The following is a 20,690-nucleotide window of genomic DNA, read 5'->3' on the forward strand; positions in this document are numbered from 1 at the left end:
GCTGTAGAGATATTGGAATGGAAATCAGTAACTTATAGGGCTTTTGAGCCAACCATACCTGGGTCCAATACCTATTTTCTCCTTCTAACTAGGTCTGTGGCCTCAGAAAATATATTTAACCTCCCTAAGGGAGCCTCAGGTACTTTGTCTATTCAGTGATGATAATGATGATGCCTGTATCATAGGGTTGTGAAGTGTAGCTGCTAGTGATCCATTCACTCTGCAGATATTTACTGAGCACCTATTATGTGTCAGTAACTGTGCTATGTAGAAAGTATCTATGCAGAATTAGAGAGGCATGTTCTCTGCTTTCACATGCTTATATTTTAGTGAGGTCATAAAGGCAACCATGTAGTACAGATCCTGACACATGGTAAACACTTTCTGTATGTAAGCTGCAATGGTGAAGAGAGTGATGGTGCTCAGCACTGGTGATGGGGCCATCATGGTATCACCTCCATTTGCCTAAGAACTTGAAATGGAAATTCCAGTCCACAGGAACTAGGCATCAGTAGGAAATCTACTTGTTTTCTTTCAGTTATTTTTCTCCTTATAAAAATGACCTATCAGATAATCACAAAACAAAAGGGAGAATGTTTGGTCAATACATCCCTAAACAACTTGATAAATGTACTACAATCTTAGCTTTTGGTGAGAGTAATAAAGGTAGACATTTTAACAATTTCTTTTAAACACATACATTAAATCTTCTGTTGAAAGGCAACGGGCTGACAGATGTCCAGAAGTCACAAGTTAAAGTAACCTCTTCTAGCACCGAGGTGAATGGTCATCTTTATCCTTAGCAAACAGAGAATAATCTTTTTTTTAAATCATGCAATCCTATAGATGCTGCATTTTGTTTCTCCATGTTTTACCTCCTTTTCGAACCTGTGGTTTAATGATTCTGAATTTGCCACCTTTCTCATCAGTTTCACAATTAATCCTCTGGGTAATTTTTCAGTGACATCTTTTCCTTCGGAATGTGCATTTATGCAGTCCTCTGACTTGAGAAGCCAGATTACCTTGGTGCCTGAAGTGTCTTTGGTGTCTTTGGATTTAGCTGCTAGCTTGAAGCATCTGGCAATCGAACATAAACTCCTGTACTTGAGCATTCATGCTCGAACCAGAAATTACTTTGTCATCTCCACTGGCTTTTATTAAGCAGCCAACAGCTGCCTTGGAACTATGACTTACTACAGTGAGCTGGTTCCCTTAGAACATCACCCTCTTCTTACTCTCGAAATAAGTGTCTCTTTTTCCTTTCTTCCCATGCAAATCTTTGGCATCAATAGTAATGGTAATAATAGTATCTCATACTCTGTAGCTCTTTATGTTTTATGAAGCATGTTAAAATCCATTAACTTATTTTGAATTTCATAGTCATCCTGGGATGCCAAATACCATCTCCTCCAAATTATAGATAAGAAAACTACAGCTCAGAGACGTCGAATGACTTGCTGGTGGTTTCATGCCTAATCAGTGCTGTATGGCCAAACCTAGAAACTAGGCTTTTAGACACTAAATTGAGTGTTTTATATATTTCATCATGAGGACATGTTTAGCAAAACCTAGGTTAGTATCAGAGAGTCAGTAGGAGAAAGTCCTTTACTCCCTGAGAAAACATCCAGCAACTATTTCTGAGATGAGCTCTAGACCTGGGCTGATTTCCAGTGAACGGAGTCCTGCTTCTTACTGGTGCTCCAGCATTGTTTGGGAGCTCCTGCCATGGGAAAATAGCGGGGTATCCTATTGACCGCCACGGTGCCCAAGCGAACATTGCATCCTGCATGAAAAGTGCCCTCCGGGGTTGTAAAAGGTGTCAGGTCCTGGTATGGTAACTAAATGCAAGATAACCTTTCTGTGGAAAGCAAGCATATGATGGATAAGAAATGATTTTGTAAACTATGGAATGATCTACAAATGCAAAGTACCATATGCCTTGCACATCTTGCCTGCTTGAGTAAATGAATGATTTTTCTTATGTATCTCTCTGTGAATATTGGTTTATTCGATGCTGCAGCAGTTTGCAAACTCTGTTCACTCTTGCACTGCAGCCCAGAGACACACCCTAGGGAGTTGGCATGTGTCATACAAATAATGTGTACCTATTTGTTATAACCTAGGCTTGGGTCTTGCCTCACTATCTTTCCTACCAACACTGAGCTATTAGATTCTAATGGATAATCTAGGAAGTGAATACATTCCTGTAAACTTTAACAAATTTTATTGAGGAACAGACATTTACATGTACACACACATACACACACACACACACACACACCCCTAGGGGTTTTGTTTGTTTTAATTCAAGTAACTAACATGTTTGTGGAATGAGGAAGTCATTAATGTTTTTTGACTAACCAAGACCTAGCCAAAAATCTATTTCTCTTTCTGCCCTTAATCTCTTTCTGAAGTATCCTGCCAATTTTTAATGCTGACCGTTTCTCAATACTTTCAGTCTGTAGTAGTACTAGAGTGCTTCACTTATCACTATGGCAAAGCCTACTTGTCATTTTAGAGAACAGTAAATGTGGATTTGGAAAATGTGGGACTTTGGGTCACGTCAGAACTCTGACTTAAATTTCAGGCACCCTTTAGTTGGAAGTGGCAAGATACAGCTTATCTGCAAATGACTGTAATTACAAAGATAGAGCTTGCCCAACAAAGGGTTTCTATTTTAATATCATAAAAACCAAAAGATGGAATGGTGCTCCACAAAAGACTGCCTTTTCACTTTCTAAAAATTCTTTTCTGGCTCTGTGTTCTCCACTTGGTGTGAATGTCATTTATTAGCATTTGATGTCTTTGTGGAGTAGAGGATTCTGCCGCTCTCTGCTTGTCTGTCTTGCTCTGTTTCTCTGCATTTTCATCTCCTTTTCCTTGTCTCTTGGCTTTAACATTCTTTCCACCTCCATTATCCTTTATATTAGATTAGATCTAACTTTTACATTATTTGATGTATCTTTAAATTTTATGTTCCCTGTACCTAATTTAAAAGACACGAAAAGTTGTAAACATCTCTCTGAAAATAAACTAAATTAAGTTGCTTTATACTTGCGTGACCCTCGATTGGTTTTTTATTTTTCTCTTTGGGTCAGCAACTCTCAATAGAGAGAAAAGTTTCCCTATCTCTAGTGTGGAAGATTGGACTAAATGTCCAGTGACCCTCAAACCTGCTCCAGAGAAAGAGTGAGTTTTCCAATGATTTGCCTCTTTCTCTCCAAAATGAAAAACAGTAACAAAGTCTTAATTCAGGGCTCTTCAGATTTTCATTCTCCCTCCTTTAAATTTCACTGAATGTGTATATAGGTCTCACTATGAAGCGAGCAATGCAGCAGGAAGAAGAGTCTCTTTTAGTTAAACTCATAATGCCTTACCTAGCTGCACACAAAGGGGGCATTTCAACAATTGCAGGGGACCTAATATCTATTAATAGTTGCCCATTCCGAAGGGTTTCAGGAAAAAGTTCACTTAGAATTACAGACAAGTCCTCAAACAAGCTAGTCAGTGGTGGACCAGACTATTGGGGGTGGGGGAGGGAGGATTGTTTAAGGCTTTGTTTTGCAGAAAGCTTCATCAATCAATCCTGTCTACATCAAATAAAGAGAGGGTAGCTAATATTGTCTACCAAGATATTAATACCTTCTATTTTAAGCTTCATATGCTCCTCGGTGACCTCATCTCAAATCTATAAGCAAACAAAGAAGTACTGCTTTAGAATATGCGAATTATTGCTTCTTTCCCAAGATGCAGTCCTTAAACAGAGGAATCTGAAAACATGTAGAAAATTGCTGACAGGAGCAGGTTAAACAGAAAAAGAGGGACACTCTCCTTCTGCTGAGGTTTCAGCACCATCTACTGTCCAGAATATTAACCCTTCCCCACATTGCACTGTGTGTGAATGGGCACTTGGTTTTTCTTTTGCATGTAATCACAATGGAAGGCATCGTCTTTGGAGTTCATTGTCCTTGCCTCAAGGTGTACATTTCCTTTCTTTTATAGTTTAAGTAAACATTCGCTTACTTTTTATCAGTAGATGCAGCCCAATGCCCAGCAGATGCAATCACACATTCCTTTAATCAGCAAAGATCTTATTATGCCATTCTTACACATTGACTATGATGAAATTTACTGTATTTCACTGACACTAATGGGATTTTGGGGGGACTCTTTTGCTCAGTGAGTCATAAGGGAGAGTTACTTATGTGCAGTCACTGAAATAAACAGAAAACATTCTAATTATTATTTGATGAAAATGTTTCTCCGTGGGTAAAAGATATCTGTGGTTCCCATTTATGATTCTTTTTTATCTCCCATCACAGTCAAAGGCACGCCATGGAGTGATTTTAATTATACCTTGACTCGAAGATACAATGTATTTAATTTGTCATTGAGAATAGTCTTTTCCTAGTCCTTTCAGATTGTCATTTCTTTCGAATCATAAAGAAAGCTTCAAAAAGAATATGTGAGAGGGCAAGTTTAACATATATCCCCCTTCCCTCTTCTGTTATTACTTGCTATTTGGCTTGAGGAAATATTCTTATTCATAGTGGAAGCTTAGGCACCTGCAGAAAATTCTTTGCATGTAGAAAGACTTCCCAGATGAGAAACCCTGCTACTGAAGCATGGCACAAATCCAGACCCCGGAGGTTTGCTTTCCCTGGTGATGGGTAAAAATAAAAACACACAAGTTGACGGTGAATGACTTTAAGACAGATTATATCTTGCTTATTAAAAACAAACAAACAAAAACCTCCTTATTTATCGTTGTGACCAAGTTAGAGACTTGGGAGGCAACCAAGAGCATTCGAGCATCATTAGAGCCGTCTTCATAATTAAATAGGTGCTTTATGCTCCACATTTTGACCAGGCAGATCTAATAACTTTGATTACCACCTGACTGCTTGTTTCCCAAGTACCTATACTTGGCCACCCTCGATCGGCTTGTGCATAGCAGTTTCCATTTGTGGCAGTCAAGCTTATTAAACAGCTCTGCTTTGCGATTTTCCCCCAGTCCTTCAAAATAGATCAGTAAGCATTCCACTCAGGGGCGATTTGTAAATTGCTTTACACAAGGCTCCAGTTTGTGCTCACGCCTCCTGGGGTCAAAATTTGCCTTGTGTTTTCTTCTGATGTCATTTGTCAAGTTGCACGTGTTGTTCCAAGAACCAGGTCACAATACTATGTGGCTGTGCCTCTTGGTATGAATCGATGAAAAACCTTGACTTGTGAACGTGCCCTATGCTACTTCTGTGTTTTCTTCTGCCACCTAAAAGGGCAGACTTCCTTGTCTTCAGCCAAAATACACTTATTGTTCTTTTTCCAATTGATTCCTCTTCCCTTCCTCTTAAAGCAAAGTCACATTTTAATTATGTTAACAAAAAGAGAGGTAAGATAAATAAGGGTGCTATTGAGAGAACTAGCCTATGTTTTAAAATTGTAAAAATTCTCAATTCACAGACATAGTTCCTCAATGGAAGACAAATCTTAGTGAAAAGTAAGTGTGTCTAAAAGAGATCAAATGTGTAAAGGATTTTCCAAAGAGCAAAATTGTAAGCAAAGTAGACACTTAGGAACAAACTACATATATAGATGTCTGATATTATGTGAGTGATGATAACCTGAACGGATTTTATTTCATCAGGATATTTCGGCAGTTAAAGCTTATCCCTAAAATCAGGACTTGGAGCTGAGCTCCCTTCCAGGAACCTGGGGCAGACAAAAAAAATTCTACCCAGATTTGAGACCTTTAAAGGGCGTTTACCTGTGGCCAGAATGGGCAGCAAGGCCACCCCCCAAAAAGAGTCAGACCTGTACAGTATTGGGTGCAGTGCCCTTTATTTTGCTATGCCGTGAAGTGCAAACCCCAAATTTTTCACATAACCTGATACAGGCCTTTACAGCCACACAACAGGGAGAAGTGGGTGCTCATGAGGAAGAAAAAACTTCACTTATAAGATGAACTCCCAAACCAAAATTACAAAGACCTTGAGGAAGTCTGCCACCATAAGAGACAATCAGCAAATAGAACAAATGGCACCTTCAAAAGTAGCAATAACGGAACCACCTGAAAAGGACTTTTAGCTAAGTATATGTAGATTTCTCAAGGATAACCTCACCAACCCCATCCATCATTTCCTACTTCCCTCCTTACCTTCCTAACAGAATGGATTTGTTTCTGAAAAGTAATTCAGGAGGAACAGAACAAACTGGAAACTGTGGTGTTTCCATTTGTTTGTTTTGATAGCTCCTTCAAAATGTAGATCCTAATGACCCAGCAGAGAATAGTAATTATAAAATTGATCAATGTTTCTCCCATTTAAGGATGAATTATTCTCTAAAAACTAAATATAATTTTAAGTAATGTCTTGCTCCTGACAATAGGTATTTTATGAAAGTATTAATTCAGGTTTTCTCCCTGGTGTGAAATGCAGAAACTCAATGTTTAAATTTTAGGGAACTGATACATTTTCTTTATTCATTCTTCTTTTTATAAGTAGCATAAAACTTTAATTTTTAAATGGCATATGCTCTAGAATTAGTGTTCGCCATCTTTTTTATTTTATTGTTCTGTGGAGTATTCATTTTAAATATTTACATTTTAAGTACTAAAGCAATCTGAGCAACCCTCCCTTTCCTGTCTGGCACAGAAGAGTAATCACAGTGAGTGAGGATGCAGAATGGTGAGGTGGGTTGGAGAGCTCTATGGAGACATGACTGTGGGTGGGTATAGAGGTGGTGGGCAGAGGAGACAGCTGGCAATGTTGGCAGATGGGTTATACTGAACAGAATGTAAGTTGATTAAGCAAATTAGGAAATGTTTTCAGGATAAGATACAGAAATACTTATAGATGTGTAGGTATTATACATGTATACACACATAGATATTTCCCAGCTCTGTTGCTGAGAGGGCCTAGGATCAATGACCCTCAGTAACAATGAGCACATTGGGTCTCCACCTCTTAGTTCTCAAAGCCATCCTCCACTAAAAAGCACCGGAGCTCCCTGAAAAAATGACTGATTCTGGGACTATTGCAGGAAAAAAAGTATAATGTGAACCTTACTGGACCAGAAAGTAAAGAAACACTTGAAGAATAATAGTAAAATGTAAAACATACGAAGAGCCCAACTTAAAAGGCCCAATGGCCAAAATGGGGAGAAACACTTAATGAATAATAGTAAAATGTAAAACATACGAAGAGCCCAACTTAAAAGGACTCCCAATGGCCAAAATGGGGACAATTTGAGCATCAGTGTAAATAATGATAGTAATGTATTACCACCTGTCAAAAGAAGCCGTGAATTTATCCTAATGTAAGTAAGTATATAAATAAATGGGGGAGAGGGGAACACTCTTCCGTAGAGTAGAATGTCAGCTGATGTATGTAGAAGGAAAGATAGCAATGGAGAATCACCGTTTGACAACCATCATAAAAGCCACTAATTCAGGACGGAGTCTTTAATGGATTCTAAGGCTGGTGGATACAAGTTTGATGACCATCAGGTGCTGGTGTAATCTTGGAATACCTCCCCACAAAGTACTCGTTATTTATTTATTTATTTTAGTTTATTATTCTTTTTCAGACAGAGTCTCACTCTGTTGCCCAGGCTGGAGTGCAGTGGTGCGACACTGCAACCTCTACCTCCTGAGTTCAAGCGCTTCTCTTGCCTCAGCCTCCCGAGTAGCTGGGACTACAGGTGTACCACACCCAACTAGTTTTTGTATTTTTTTTAGTAAAGGCAGGATTTGACCATGTTGGCCAGGCTGGTCTGGAACTCCTGGCCTCAAGTGATCTGCCTGCCTCGGCCTCCCAAAGTGCTAGGATTACAGGCATGAGCCATGGTAGCCAGCCAAAATACTCATTAGTTACAAGGGTGTAAATGGTAAGAATAAGATGGAGAAGCCAGGCAAACACCACCATATATATATATGTGTATATATGTATATGTGTGTGTCTGTGTGTGTGTGTAGGTGTATTTGTGTGTATATGGTAGGGAGAAGGGGTGTGTGTGTGTGTACACATATATATATACACACACATGCATATATATATACATATATATTTACACACATATATATGTATATGGGGGAGAAGAAAATAAGCAAATACAGTAAAATATTAGCTACTGAGGAGTGTATATGAAGGTGAAAGAGTTCTTTGTACTTTTCTGGCAAACTTTCTGTAAGTTTGAAATTATTTCAAAATAAATTACTTTTTAAAATCAAGAAAAAACTACAAAATGTGGCCTTATAAGAAAATTCAGCAATGAACACAGATGAAGGGCCAGTGCTTGCATGGTGAGTGCTGAGTCAGCCTTCAGGCGGCTCCTTTTTAAAATTCCATATTCGACATAAGTCTGGATAAATAATAAGAAATAATTAATATAGCTTCCTGATTTATAGTACTTCAAGATTCAAGGCCTTATTTTCATCAGTCTCCCACAGGGCCACTCACAGATCGTCCATAAGTTATCTTTAACCAACTCTCATGAGTAGGAACAGAACTAGGCACCAGGGACTTATAAAAGTGTAAGATCTAGTCCGTGACTCCCAGAAAGCTGATCAGTTACAGGGGGAGAAGCAGGACACATGTAAAAAAGACAGATGATTTTGCACAACAATGCACTAGCTTAATGTCGAAGAAAAAAGAACAGTTAATTCCGATGAGCTTCATGAAAGGATAGGATCACCAGCGAACAGGGTGGCCAGGAAGGGCATGTGGGGAGGTGGCTCGGATTCATAGGCTCTTCAAGACAGTAGGCTTTTTCCAGCCTGGCTGGCCATTAGCAGAACTTGGCATCCCCTCTCTGAGGGCGCCCACCTCCACCTGAATACCTCCAGAAATGGAGATTCATGTTCTTCTGTGGCAGCCTATTTCCCTGTTGGAAAGGTCCAATTAGTAGAAAGTTCTTCCTTCTACAGAGCCAGAATATGCCTGTTTGTAGTTACTCTTTGCTTTCTACTTTGGGGCAATGCAAAATAACCTTAGCTTATCTTCTGCCTATAAGCCCTTCACATATTTGAGAACTGTTGTCATGTCTCTCCTAATTTACCTTTCTCATGCCAAACACTTTCAGTTATTTTAGCTGCTATGGAATTATTAGATCTTTCACTAACCCAGGTATACTAATGTATTCATGAATCCAAAACACGTTCCTAGTAAGCTGTAGTCTGACTAATGCAAAATACAACCAGATTATTACCTCCCTAAATTGGAACATCATGTGTTATTTATGCAACCTAAGATTTCATTCCCTTTCTTTGGCAGCTGCACAGACTCCATGAGCACTGAAATGCTTAGGTATTATCCATGTGAGCTGCCAGTCCCCCAGCATGTACTTAGTAGCTGATTTTTTAAGTGTAGTTTTTTGCCTTTATCCCTATTAAAGTTTGCCTAGGTGAAAAGGTTGGTCCCACTTGAAATCACTATGAATTTTGATTCTCATCTAATGTTTAGGGTATGCCTTTTAGATGTGTGTTTTATGCAGAATTGATACAGTTTATCTTGCACTGATTTTTATTGAAAAAATGGTGCCAACTATAGAATGTTGAAATTCATCCCTAGAGATGCTACCTCAGGATTATTGTCATCATTAATCAACACTCTTTGCTGTGGCATTTAAATATTATTAAAAATAATTCTCTGACCAGTCCCCTTGTGTCATTTGAGGTTTGCTTGCTGTCTGCTCTTTGACTAGCTCCAGGCCTTTGAAGAATCCCACTTTTAAATTGTCCCTATAAAAACTAATTTAAGGAAAAAAGATACAACTCTACTGAAAGGCATCATCAAAACCATTAGAGTCAAGAAATTTGTTAACAAAAGGGATGTGTCTCCTTCCACAAATGAAGATGGCTGAAACACACATTAAATACTATCCTGATAGGCACCAAGTGAATATCTTGGCACTGTAAATGAAAGATAAATTATACACTAAAATGGAAGGATTGGTAGGGTATCAGGAAAGCAACATTGAAATGGAATTCATATCCTGTGGACCCAAAAGCACTTATTTTTGCAGATAATAAGAACTATCAGCCAGGTATGGCGGCTCGCGCCTGTAATCCCAGCACTTTGGGAGGCCAAGGCGGGAGGATCTCTTGAGGCCAGGAGTTTGAGACTGACCTGAGCAGCATAGCAAGACCCTGTGTCTATAAAATAAATAAATAAATAAAATATTAGCCAGGCACCAGTGGCTCATGCCTGTAATCCTAGCACTTTGGGAGGCTGAGGCAGGCAGATTGCCTGAACCCAGGAGCTTGAGACCAGCCGGAGCAACATGGCAAAAACCCTGTCTCTACCAAGAATTCAAAAAAAAAAAAAAAAAAAAAAAGAGCTGGGCGTGGTGGTGTGCACCTTTGGCCTCAGCTACTCAGGAGGCTGAGGTGGGAGGATCGTTTGAACCTGAGATAGGGGAGGCTGAGGTGGGAGGATCGTTTGAACCTGAGATAGGGAGGTTGCAGTGAGCCAAGATTGTGCCTCTGCAGTCCAACCTCAGGGACAGAATGAGACCCCATCTCAAAAATAAAATAAAATAAAATAAAAATAAAATACTAGCTGGACATGGTGTTGCATGCCTCTAGTCCTACCTTGATGGGAGGATTGCTTGAGCCCAAGAATTTGAAGTTATAGTGAGCTTTGATCATGCTGCTGCACTCCAGCTTGGGCAACAGAACAAGACCCTGTCAAAAAATACAAAATATAAAACAGTGTAGTGTTTTAAAAAATAGAATCCTTATCCAATGGACCCCAAAACACTTCATTTTAGAGACAATAAAAGCTATAAATCAGAAAGTCTTTCCACCAGCAGTGAAAGTGAGAATGTAATAAGGCTTGGATAAGTGTTGTAATTTATACATCTAATTGTGGATCTGATTATTAATTGAGTAGTTAATATTATTAAAAATACTGGTTAATAATTAACTCTTCCTCATGGTTATAATCCTTAGAACAAAGCAGTTAGTTTGCCTTTTGTCATTTATACATTATAGAAAACACTGTAGACAGTAAAAGAATTTTTTTTTAACTCTAGGAGAATGAAGCACTTGGTAAATATATAGATTTTGAAGCATCAGTCCTCTGGAGTTCAGAATTTATCATTCTACACAGTAGGAACCAACCACAAGTAGGAACGTTTAGGGATGTTGTTGGTCCTATTCATTGTTGCTATTTAATTACATCCAAATCCAGCCATCAGTTCACACCTTCAGTTCTAATTGCCTTTGAGAGTTCTATGCACAGAACAATAGCTGAAGTGACTCTTCAGAACAGAAGTCATAAATATAGGTTCTTCCTGATCTCGATGAATTAAAACCAAAGGAGAGGAGACAGTTTGTTTTGCAGGAAGCCATCTGTTTGTTTGTATACAGGGTTTGTATTCAAATTTTAGGAAATTAATCAAGTAAAAAGCATCAAAACTCACAACACGGAAAACAAGAATACTGAACAAACATACACTTTGAGAAAACCAAGTCGCTAATGAGATTTTGAACCTCTTTAGTTTAATCTTTTCTTGTCCCTAGGAGACCTCTCTGGTACGTGTACAGTACATGACGTTGCATTGATTCTTGCTGCTTTAAGGCTCAGAACATGAATCCGCGACCAGTGCTGAGTTAATGAATCAGCAGCTGTCAGCACAACAACTGCACCAACATAATCCTTGATTCAGGGAACTTCTCTGGTCCTTGGTTAAAAGACAGCTAAGTTTACCAATAATAAAAATCTGTCCCAGATCCCTGCATGTGCACAAAGAGGTGAACGTTTCTTTAGGAAAGAAATGTCATTCAGAAACGTGAGCCAGAATTTGAAATGGCTCTAGGCTTTGGGGTATGTGCCAACTCCTTGCTGCTAGCCCAAAAGTTGTCAGGAGATAGGGAGACAAGACAGTTTTAGGGACTGGAGCCTGGACATTTGACTCCACACTCATAAGTCTGATGTGTAGGCTTAGAGCTAGAGCCACCATTTTAGGCATAAAATCATCACTGCTTGTTACCTGTCTAAGGCAGTAACTACCTGACACGTGCAGTGAAGCCCTCTGCAACCATCTGCACCCCATGGCAGAAATTCTCTGAATTCCTCCTGCGTTTGAATATCTTCGGTTGAGTACACATAAGAGTGTCCATTGCTGTATTATGCCCTCAGACTTATTCTCTGCATGATTTGCATGTGGACATCATGTTTTCAGTGAAAAGAAAGGCAGAATCGCACAACAGACAATATCTTAATGACTCTTAGACATCAGTCTGCTCATTTGTTAAATAGGGATGATAATAGTACCTATTTGTTAGGAATAAATGAAATAATCCATGTAAAGTCCTTAACAGTGCTAAGGGACTCGATTATTATGAATGTTCTTATTCCTTCAGCCTCTGTTGTATGTGTTATCCATGTAAACACAATCCATGCTTGGCAGATAAATCAAGAAATAAATGAATTAAAATGAAAATCTAAATTGCAGAATCAGTGGGCAGCTGTTTAAAGTAGAACTAGGCAACATCTTTATCAAATAAAACCCATAAAGGTATATCATTTTAGCCTGGGATCTGTTTCAGTCTTCATTTTTTCTTGAGGAAAATGTAAATTTAAAAACGTCAAATGACATGTTAAGTCAAAATGGGGCTATTCCTTGATGTTTGCTTAGAGTAAGATTTGTACTTACCTCTTTTCCTTATTAAAAAAAAAAAACACAACTTCATCACTATCTATTCCTGATGGTAAGTGAATCGATATAGCAGATTTTTATTATGTAGTGCTCAAAAGCCTCGGTCTTTCAAATCAGGGGTTTTCTATCCCATTACCTCTTTGCTGGCAGTAGCTGTTGTTCACTTCTCATTTCATGGACATCACTCATTTAACAGTGACTAAAAGCACATTAATCTACTTATCATGGTCTTTTCCTATTTTTAGAAAACAACAAAAGTATATCCCACTACTAGATTATAACCTATTTAGAACAGAGATTTCCCTTTTGTAACTGAGAGATGTTCTTTCTGTAGTTGGATAAAGGGATAGAAAAAGTGTTTTAAATACTCTCTTTAAAGAGGAAGTTTTAGCATGGGTTATCAGCAAGTAAGACTCACAAAAATTCTCCTATCAGATATAATTTCAAAATTCCCAGCGGATGTTTTGATCCAAGGGGTTCCCTGAATAAATATTTATACACCTCACAGCCTGAAATGCAATCCCATGACTACGGGAGAGGATTAGTCAGTGTTCTTTTATTATTTGGTTTGGTTTTGGTTTGTCTTCTTTGTAATTGTTTGATTGGCTCGGTTTGGTTTAGTATGTAGAAATTTCTGGAATATGGCCTAATTCAGAATTTTATTCTTTAGGCATGTATATGGCCTTTACATTGAATTCAAACTGCTTCTCACTTGTGTACTCTCTGACACCATTTATGATATCATGTTGCAGAAAAATAAGGCACTATGGGTGTGAATGTAGTTTTGGAGTTCATAAACTCTCTCAGCTAAGCAAGCCCATTCTATTCCCAGTTTAAACTATAATGTAAAGGGTGAATTTTAAAGCGAATTGATGGTCCTTATTTTAAAAAAGTAATATACCTGTATCATTTTGTCAGTGATGTTATTTATGATTTCTAAATAAATAATAAACAGCATTATTTATGATTTCTAATTATAAATATTAGAAAAATGCCTAATAAAATTTGCTAAAATGCCAACTAGTTTCAAAATGGTTAAAACTGTAAGCTTAAAGCAGATTATAAAATTATGTTGACAAATGAATAAACATGCCTATATAATATTGAGGAGAAAAAGGAAAATCGTATTTGTCTCATTTTTATAACGGTGTAAAACAAAACAACTGAAAAACTGTGAACCAAAAAGACTGGGGGAAATTATACCACCATGAAAATGTATGTTTTATCTGGGTAGGATTTGTTTTTCTATTCCTTCTTTTAATTTTCCTGAATTTCCTAAATTACCTGTGCTAAAACATTTATTACTTTTACAATAGAAAAAAAGAGCCTAACAAACTTCAAATCAACATGGATTTTTCCTGTTTGCACTCAGCTGAAATGTAGCTTTCTGGTGAAACTGGAGAGAGACGAAAACCTTTTGAAAGAGGCAATTCAGAGCAGGCTGCCAGAAAGTAAGCCCTTCCATGAGTATCTTTAGAGATCTCACCTCCATGCTCCCTGGCTGAGTTCTGTTGCTCTGAGAAGGTTCACATAATGAGTGTTTTCATCTTTTCATATTAAAAATGACCTCCTGGCCTGAGTCTGAGCTTCCCAGATGACTGAGGTTTGCTGGTCACAGCCTCAGAAAAAATAAAGCAAAATTACTTAGTATTTCATCCTGCTCTTGGAGTCTACATTGTATTTCCACACAAGCTCACAGACTTTGTTGTTGTTATTGTTTGTTTTGTTTTAACTCTCCAGATCCAACAAGGGTAATGGTACCCCCTTCCAGCATGGATGTCACTGTTGGAGAAAGTATTGTTTTGCCGTGCCAGGTAACGCATGATCACTCGCTAGACATCGTGTTTACTTGGTCATTTAATGGACACCTGATAGACTTTGACAGAGATGGGGACCACTTTGAAAGAGTTGGAGGGGTAAGTATTAATATCAAAAACTGACTCAAACTAACTTGTTTAGACCAACTTAACAATATATTTAAAGTTACTGTTTTAGAGTTTTGTTCAAGTCATCTTATGGCAAGAAACTCTTGGTTAATTCCTGCTCCTTTTCGCACAATAAATGTGGCATCACTCATTGAACAACCCTACATGGCAGGACTGCTCCCTAACTGGCACCGATCCTACAGGTTAATTATTCATTCCTGTGTGTGGATTAGATACTAAGGCTCACAGGCATTGGATGACTTGCCTTGGCCTCATAGCTACTGAATTGTGGAACTCAGCTTAAAACTTCAAATCCCAAACTCTGTGTCACATATCATATCATATATCCTAGAATCTGACCAAGAAAATAGCTTAAGGATAGTTTCCTTCTGTTTTTAGGCTGCTAATTAAACTCCCTTTGACCTTGTAGAAGGCACGTCATTGTGAATTTAGGGTTTTCTTTCTTGAATTTGAAAGTCTGATGGGTTTACTTACTATCTCCAGGTAATTTGAATTCAAAATGATTGGATTTTCAAAATGCCTTACTTTCCATAACTGTATATTATCATTGAACACATAAAAAAGAGAGGTTAAATCTGGGAACAATTCCTATCTATCACAATCATTGTCAAAAAATTTTTTTCTGCTCTAACGCAGCTCTGTGATCCCATTGACAATAAAGATGGACTCCGGCTGCCATTTTTATGAAGGAGTCCAGCCAAAACATAGCAGAATACAAAAATGGGGCCCTGACTTGAAAAGCTCTCCCCACTTCCTAGGCTGCTATAAAAATCTGTCCACCCCCTTTATGTTGAGAATAAGTGGCCTAAAGTCATCCATATGATATAGTGAGAGCATATTTTCCACCCAACTACAGTACTAGCCCTGTTCATCACAGTCCTACTACCTTTATCAAACAGGGTTTTTGCAGTTGAGTCACAGAATGCCCAAAACAATTTCAATGACTGTTGTCTCAGTTCTATGCCAAGAGTGGTATCTGATTGGTACAACTTTAGATGGCACAGGAAAGAAGTTAATTCGTTACATCAGTGGATGCCTGGGTTCACTAGGGATTATCTCTTGGGACCCTGATTGAGAAAGGCTGGATGAAATTGCCAGCCTAAACCATTCTGGACCTCTTTCACATGGTTCAGCTTAATAACTTTGGCTAAGTGAGAGAAATATTAACTTCTTCACAAAGACACTGGAGATATTGAATATCCTGAGGTCTAGGAAAGTACATAGCCCAATGTCTACCACAAAAGAAGTACTTGATAAACTTTAATGGTGGTATTAATTGAAGGAAGGGTAACATTGATTGTAATAACAGGAAAGTGTAAATCGAGAACATTCTTCATAAATTAAGCAGCATGTTCTCACATTAAAACCAATTTCTTGGGCAGGAGAGATATTAAAAATGCTAAATCTCAGAATGGCGCAAGCACCAACCAATCAAAACAGATGCCCGACCAATCGAAGTGGACGTCCTACCATTCAGACACATGTAGCCTTTATGCCAGAATGGTGCCAGGGCTAAGGCAGAAACAGGGACACCTAATGAAGTCAAACACTGATGACCACCTTTTGTAAAGACAGCTGTCCGTAGAGCTGCTCACATTCATCTTTCATATGGGAAATGTCTATCTCCTCTGTTAAACTAGTGCTAACACCAATCAACTCCTGCTGAGAAATGCATAGAAAATTAAGGACAGCACAACCACATGTGAGATCTAAGTGTACTAGCCACTAGGATCATTAATGTCTGTGGAGTCAGGACTTGATAATAGAAGAGATAAGCAAGCGCAATTTTGAAGTCAAGCCTATTTCAGCTTCGACTTCCTGGGTCAGCATGGTGGAAATGATGCTTGGTATAGAGTTAACCTATTGAGGTTTTATAAAAGTTATTATTTCATTGTCCTCTGATACCCCCCATCCCCACCAAGTATTCTGTCAGGAACACAACAGACTGCGGTGGTGGAAAATAAGCAGATGCTGTTGTTTTCTTTGGTAGGAACATAAAAAATGTAGATCTTAGTTAATAGTTGGGTCTGGGTGACTTCAAAGAGAAAGAGAAAGTTATTGCGGTCTGCTTTGATGAGACTCTTACCTCACTCCTGAGTCTATTTTTTTCTTTGTTTCAGTTTTACTTTAAAAACACAAATCCAGTCAAAATGTGTAAATAACTACAGTACTTCTGAATCGCAAAATCAAAATTTTCTATTAATAGGTTGCTGTGCACTGAAATATCCAGGCTACAAGTTTCTTTGACATTTAAGCCCTTGATGAATAAAGTGAATTAGATAGATGGTATAGGCATTTCCCTAAGGCCAATGTGGCTTCCCACCTTCCCTGCACACATCCCCTGGGGCATATTTTTTATTTAAACCTGTATTCAAAGTCCCCATATGTGAAATTTCTTAGGTACAGTATCAATAATCTTAATAATGGTGATGATAATAGTGATAATTCCTGATACTTGCAAAGTGCCTAATCATTTATCAGGTACTTTCTTATATACACTTGACCCTTGAACAGCACGGGTTTGAGCTGTGTGGGTCCACTTATATGTGGATTTTTTTTCTACCACACTCAGATTGCAAATACAATATTCGTGGGATGTGAAATAACCCACATATATGGAGGACTGACTTGTCATATACTCGGGTTCCAGAGGGCTGACTGCAGGACTTGAGTATGTGTGGATTTTAGTGTACTACGGTCCTGAGTCCTGAGTCCTGAGTCCAATCCCCTGTGTCTACCAAAAGATGACTGTAATAGCTCCTTAATCCTCACAGAAATCTTGCCAAATAGGTTAACAATTATTTTCCCATTTTATTGAGCAATTATAAGACTTGATCCATAAACAGTGGCATCTGGATGAGAAGCCAACTGTTACAAACAAAAGACGTTTTGGGTTAAAATACCATAGCTTTTCCTGAATTAGATTTAACATCTTTGACATGTCTGTTTCATAAAAAAATGGATCATGGCCGTCAGTAATACCAGTTTAGAGTTAATCTACACTTCAAGTTTTCAGAAGATTTTCACATAACACAGATAATCTCATTTGATTTTCACAACCTAGCATGAAGGTCAATAAAGGTCTTTTGAAAGTCAGTAAATCAAGGCCAAGAAAGAGTAAGAGATTTAGATGAAATCACACAGCAGGAATCAGCCCAAGACAACTAAGCACCAAAACTGTAGCTCTTCCTTCACTCCATGCTTTGGCATCTCTTCTAATCCTATCTCTAATTGACAATTCTATCTCTTCCATTATCCTGTGAATGTGACACTCTGTACTGAAACGATGGAGATAACCAAATACATATTAATTTTGAAATAGAATGAGGATATGGTCTTTCCGGATGCTAGTCTAGTGTTACTGTTAAGAACAGGGACTATATGGGTTCAAATCCTGGCTCTGCCATTTTCTAGCTACGTGACTTTAGGCAAGTCTCCTAACCTCTTTGTGCTGGAATTTCCTCATCTGTAAAATAAGGATAACAAGAATACCTGCCTCAGAGGACATGTGAGTATTTAGTGAGTTTAATATAGGTAAAGTACTTGGAAGCTGCCTGTCATATAGTAAATACCATTAAACATCATCCATTACTATTGTCATTGGAGAAATAGCAACACAAGAGTCTGTGTCAATTTCCTGTTGTATAGTTTGGAATGGGAAAATGAAGGAGGGCCAATATACCCTAAATTATCTTGTCATCCATTACGGGTTTAGAATGAAGTGTAGTTTTTCAAATCTGGCCTCTAGGGTGGTCTCTTCGTCAAGCAGCTATTCTCCAAACTTTGGATTAACAGGGCTATGAACCAAACTCCAAGGTGTAGCAGTGTTCTTCAGGTAAAGTGCTGCCTTTGTGATAGCCTGTGGAATCATCTCCTCACATTTATTAAAAGTACTGTGCTGGCGAATGCTGGAGAAATATTTCTGGGGCGCATAGACATCCAAACCAGGCTGTAATTAGTCGTATTCATCTGCTAATCAAACATGCATTTGGCATTTGGAAAACAAATTAGCACTCTTCCACACTAGGTGATGCGAGATTTCCTTGGAGAATCTGGTCTTCCTAATCCTTTCATTCCAACCTGGGAGCAATAACAATGCTGGCTCTAAGAAAGGGTTGAGCAATAAAATGCAGATACTTCCAAATGTGGGCTTGCTTCCATTTTCCAAATACAGAGTTCTAAAGTATCAGAACGCCAACCAAGGCCATAGGCTGAGGGCATTTCTGAAGAAACTCACAAAACTAGATCGAGAGCCACCGTAGTACGTAGGACTTATGTAGCATGTAACTTACGTCCTTCCAACATGGGTGCCAAACTGCTCCAGAGACTCAGAGAAGCCAGACACCTGAGGTCTTGTCGAAGATGTGTTCTGAAAATGTCGCTGTTCTTATCTCTCAGGCAGGCTCACATATTTTTAATAGGCCATGGCTTGCATCACTAATGTTTTCATCAGCCAGTGTAAAATAAATCCATTAGTCACCGTGTCCTCCATGTGATAATGATATTTAGAGCTCATTAAAAAGTAATTGTAGCCACTTTCCCCTACTTTATCAGCAGGATTCAGCTGGTGATTTGATGATCCGAAACATCCAACTGAAGCATGCTGGGAAATATGTCTGCATGGTCCAAACAAGTGTGGACAGGCTATCTGCTGCTGCAGACCTGATTGTAAGAGGTACTGGATTTTGTTGTTATTGTTGTTCTTGAAATATTTTCATGATATCTACTGTAGCGCAGAGTTCCAGAAACCTCAGTGGTTTAGAATTATGGGAAAAAGTCAGGCAGAAGCTGAACATTGTAAACAGTGGCTAACAGTCCACAGAAGTTTCTGGTTCATATACAGTTCCTCAGTGCGGGTTGTCAGAAAATGCACCGAACACATCCAGTAACTTTACACTAAAAGGATAATTGAGTAAATCGAGTACCCGATTACGGCTGTTGGAGTTGATATGACCTTCTAGAACAAATTTAGGTGAACAAAAGCAGATACTTTAAAGAGGGATTAAACTCTCCCTTTTTATGTTTCATCTGGGCTAAACTGAATTAGTATCCTAGGCCACTGGTATAACAGCAGCTTAAGTAAAATCATCATCAGGTTTATCCGAGTTTCCTTTTTTCCCTAAACTTCACAGTGCTGTTCGGTTCCTAAAATAGGGTTTTGGGAGAGGACACTTCCTGACTGCCTGGGATGTAGTAAATGAGCTGAGAGTTGATGTAAATACTAACATTTTTGAGATTCTCTTGAATATTATCAGCATGACCTAATTTGGACCTAAGAGCTATGACCCCTCTGGCTGAGCAACACCAACTGAGTATATTCCAAGCCTCACCAAACCAGTTGGCAAAGGAACTGTAAATGGACTTTTAAGAAATATTTTTAAATGAAAATTAAAATCTTCACAAACCAGTGTACATACCAGAATCCAGCCTATGCATGTTCAGGGGTTTTCTATAGCATTAAAATAGAGGCCAATCCAGACATCAAAATAATATCTTAGCTAGAATCTCCTTCATCAGAATCCCTAACTGTTGGTGTTCAGGCATCTTTGGCCGGCTGGCAGAGTGCATGGCAAAACTTCGAACGCAAGAAAATAAAAATTTAGGGTATGAGTGTTGGAGGCAGGGTTAATCTGCGTGCACAGAAAACAAGGTATTATTGGAAGCCATAAAGAGTGTTGCTATATCCTCTAGGCATAATGTAAGGGGGGAAATGTGTGGGAGTTAGCAACTTAAACTAATTGTGAAGAGAGGGTTCAAGAGAAATAGCGATTCCAATGTGTCTGCTTTGTTCCCCTTTAAATTGCCTTTAAAAAAACTTCCAGTAACAGTGCAGACAAGGGCTAGAAATGAGAAAAAACTTTCAACCGAGGTAGATCTGCCCACAGAATAACTTATAGAAATGTGTTTATTTCCATTTGAAAATACACCAGGCTGGTCTGCCCTCCCCTTGGGAACAAAAGAATTCTGTTGCTGAAAATTTATCCTCTATTTAATTAGGATAATGTTCAGATCAGCAGTTAAAACACCAATAAATTAGACTAATAAATATTTAAATCAGTAATACTTGAAGTTCTTAAATGATAT

The 20,690-nt window shown here is 38.5% G+C and overlaps 1 protein-coding gene across 7 annotated transcripts in view; it reads left to right on the plus strand.

The window, feature by feature from the left end:
- LOC100989577 (contactin-4) overlaps positions 1-20,690 on the plus strand; it is a 960,081-nt gene that overhangs the window by 913,797 nt on the left and 25,594 nt on the right. For 6 of the 7 annotated variants that reach the window (XM_034955676.3, XM_034955675.3, XM_055109461.2 and 3 more), the window contains 2 exons: positions 14,401-14,576; positions 19,161-19,281. In XM_034955676.3, coding sequence (XP_034811567.1) covers positions 14,401-14,576; positions 19,161-19,281 — 297 coding nt within the window. The remainder of the gene's footprint in view (positions 1-14,400; positions 14,577-19,160; positions 19,282-20,690) is intronic. The other variant, XM_063602085.1, reaches the window with a different exon arrangement.

Source organism: Pan paniscus, chromosome 2, assembly GCF_029289425.2.
Source record: "Pan paniscus chromosome 2, NHGRI_mPanPan1-v2.0_pri, whole genome shotgun sequence".
Lineage (NCBI taxonomy): Eukaryota > Metazoa > Chordata > Mammalia > Primates > Hominidae > Pan > Pan paniscus.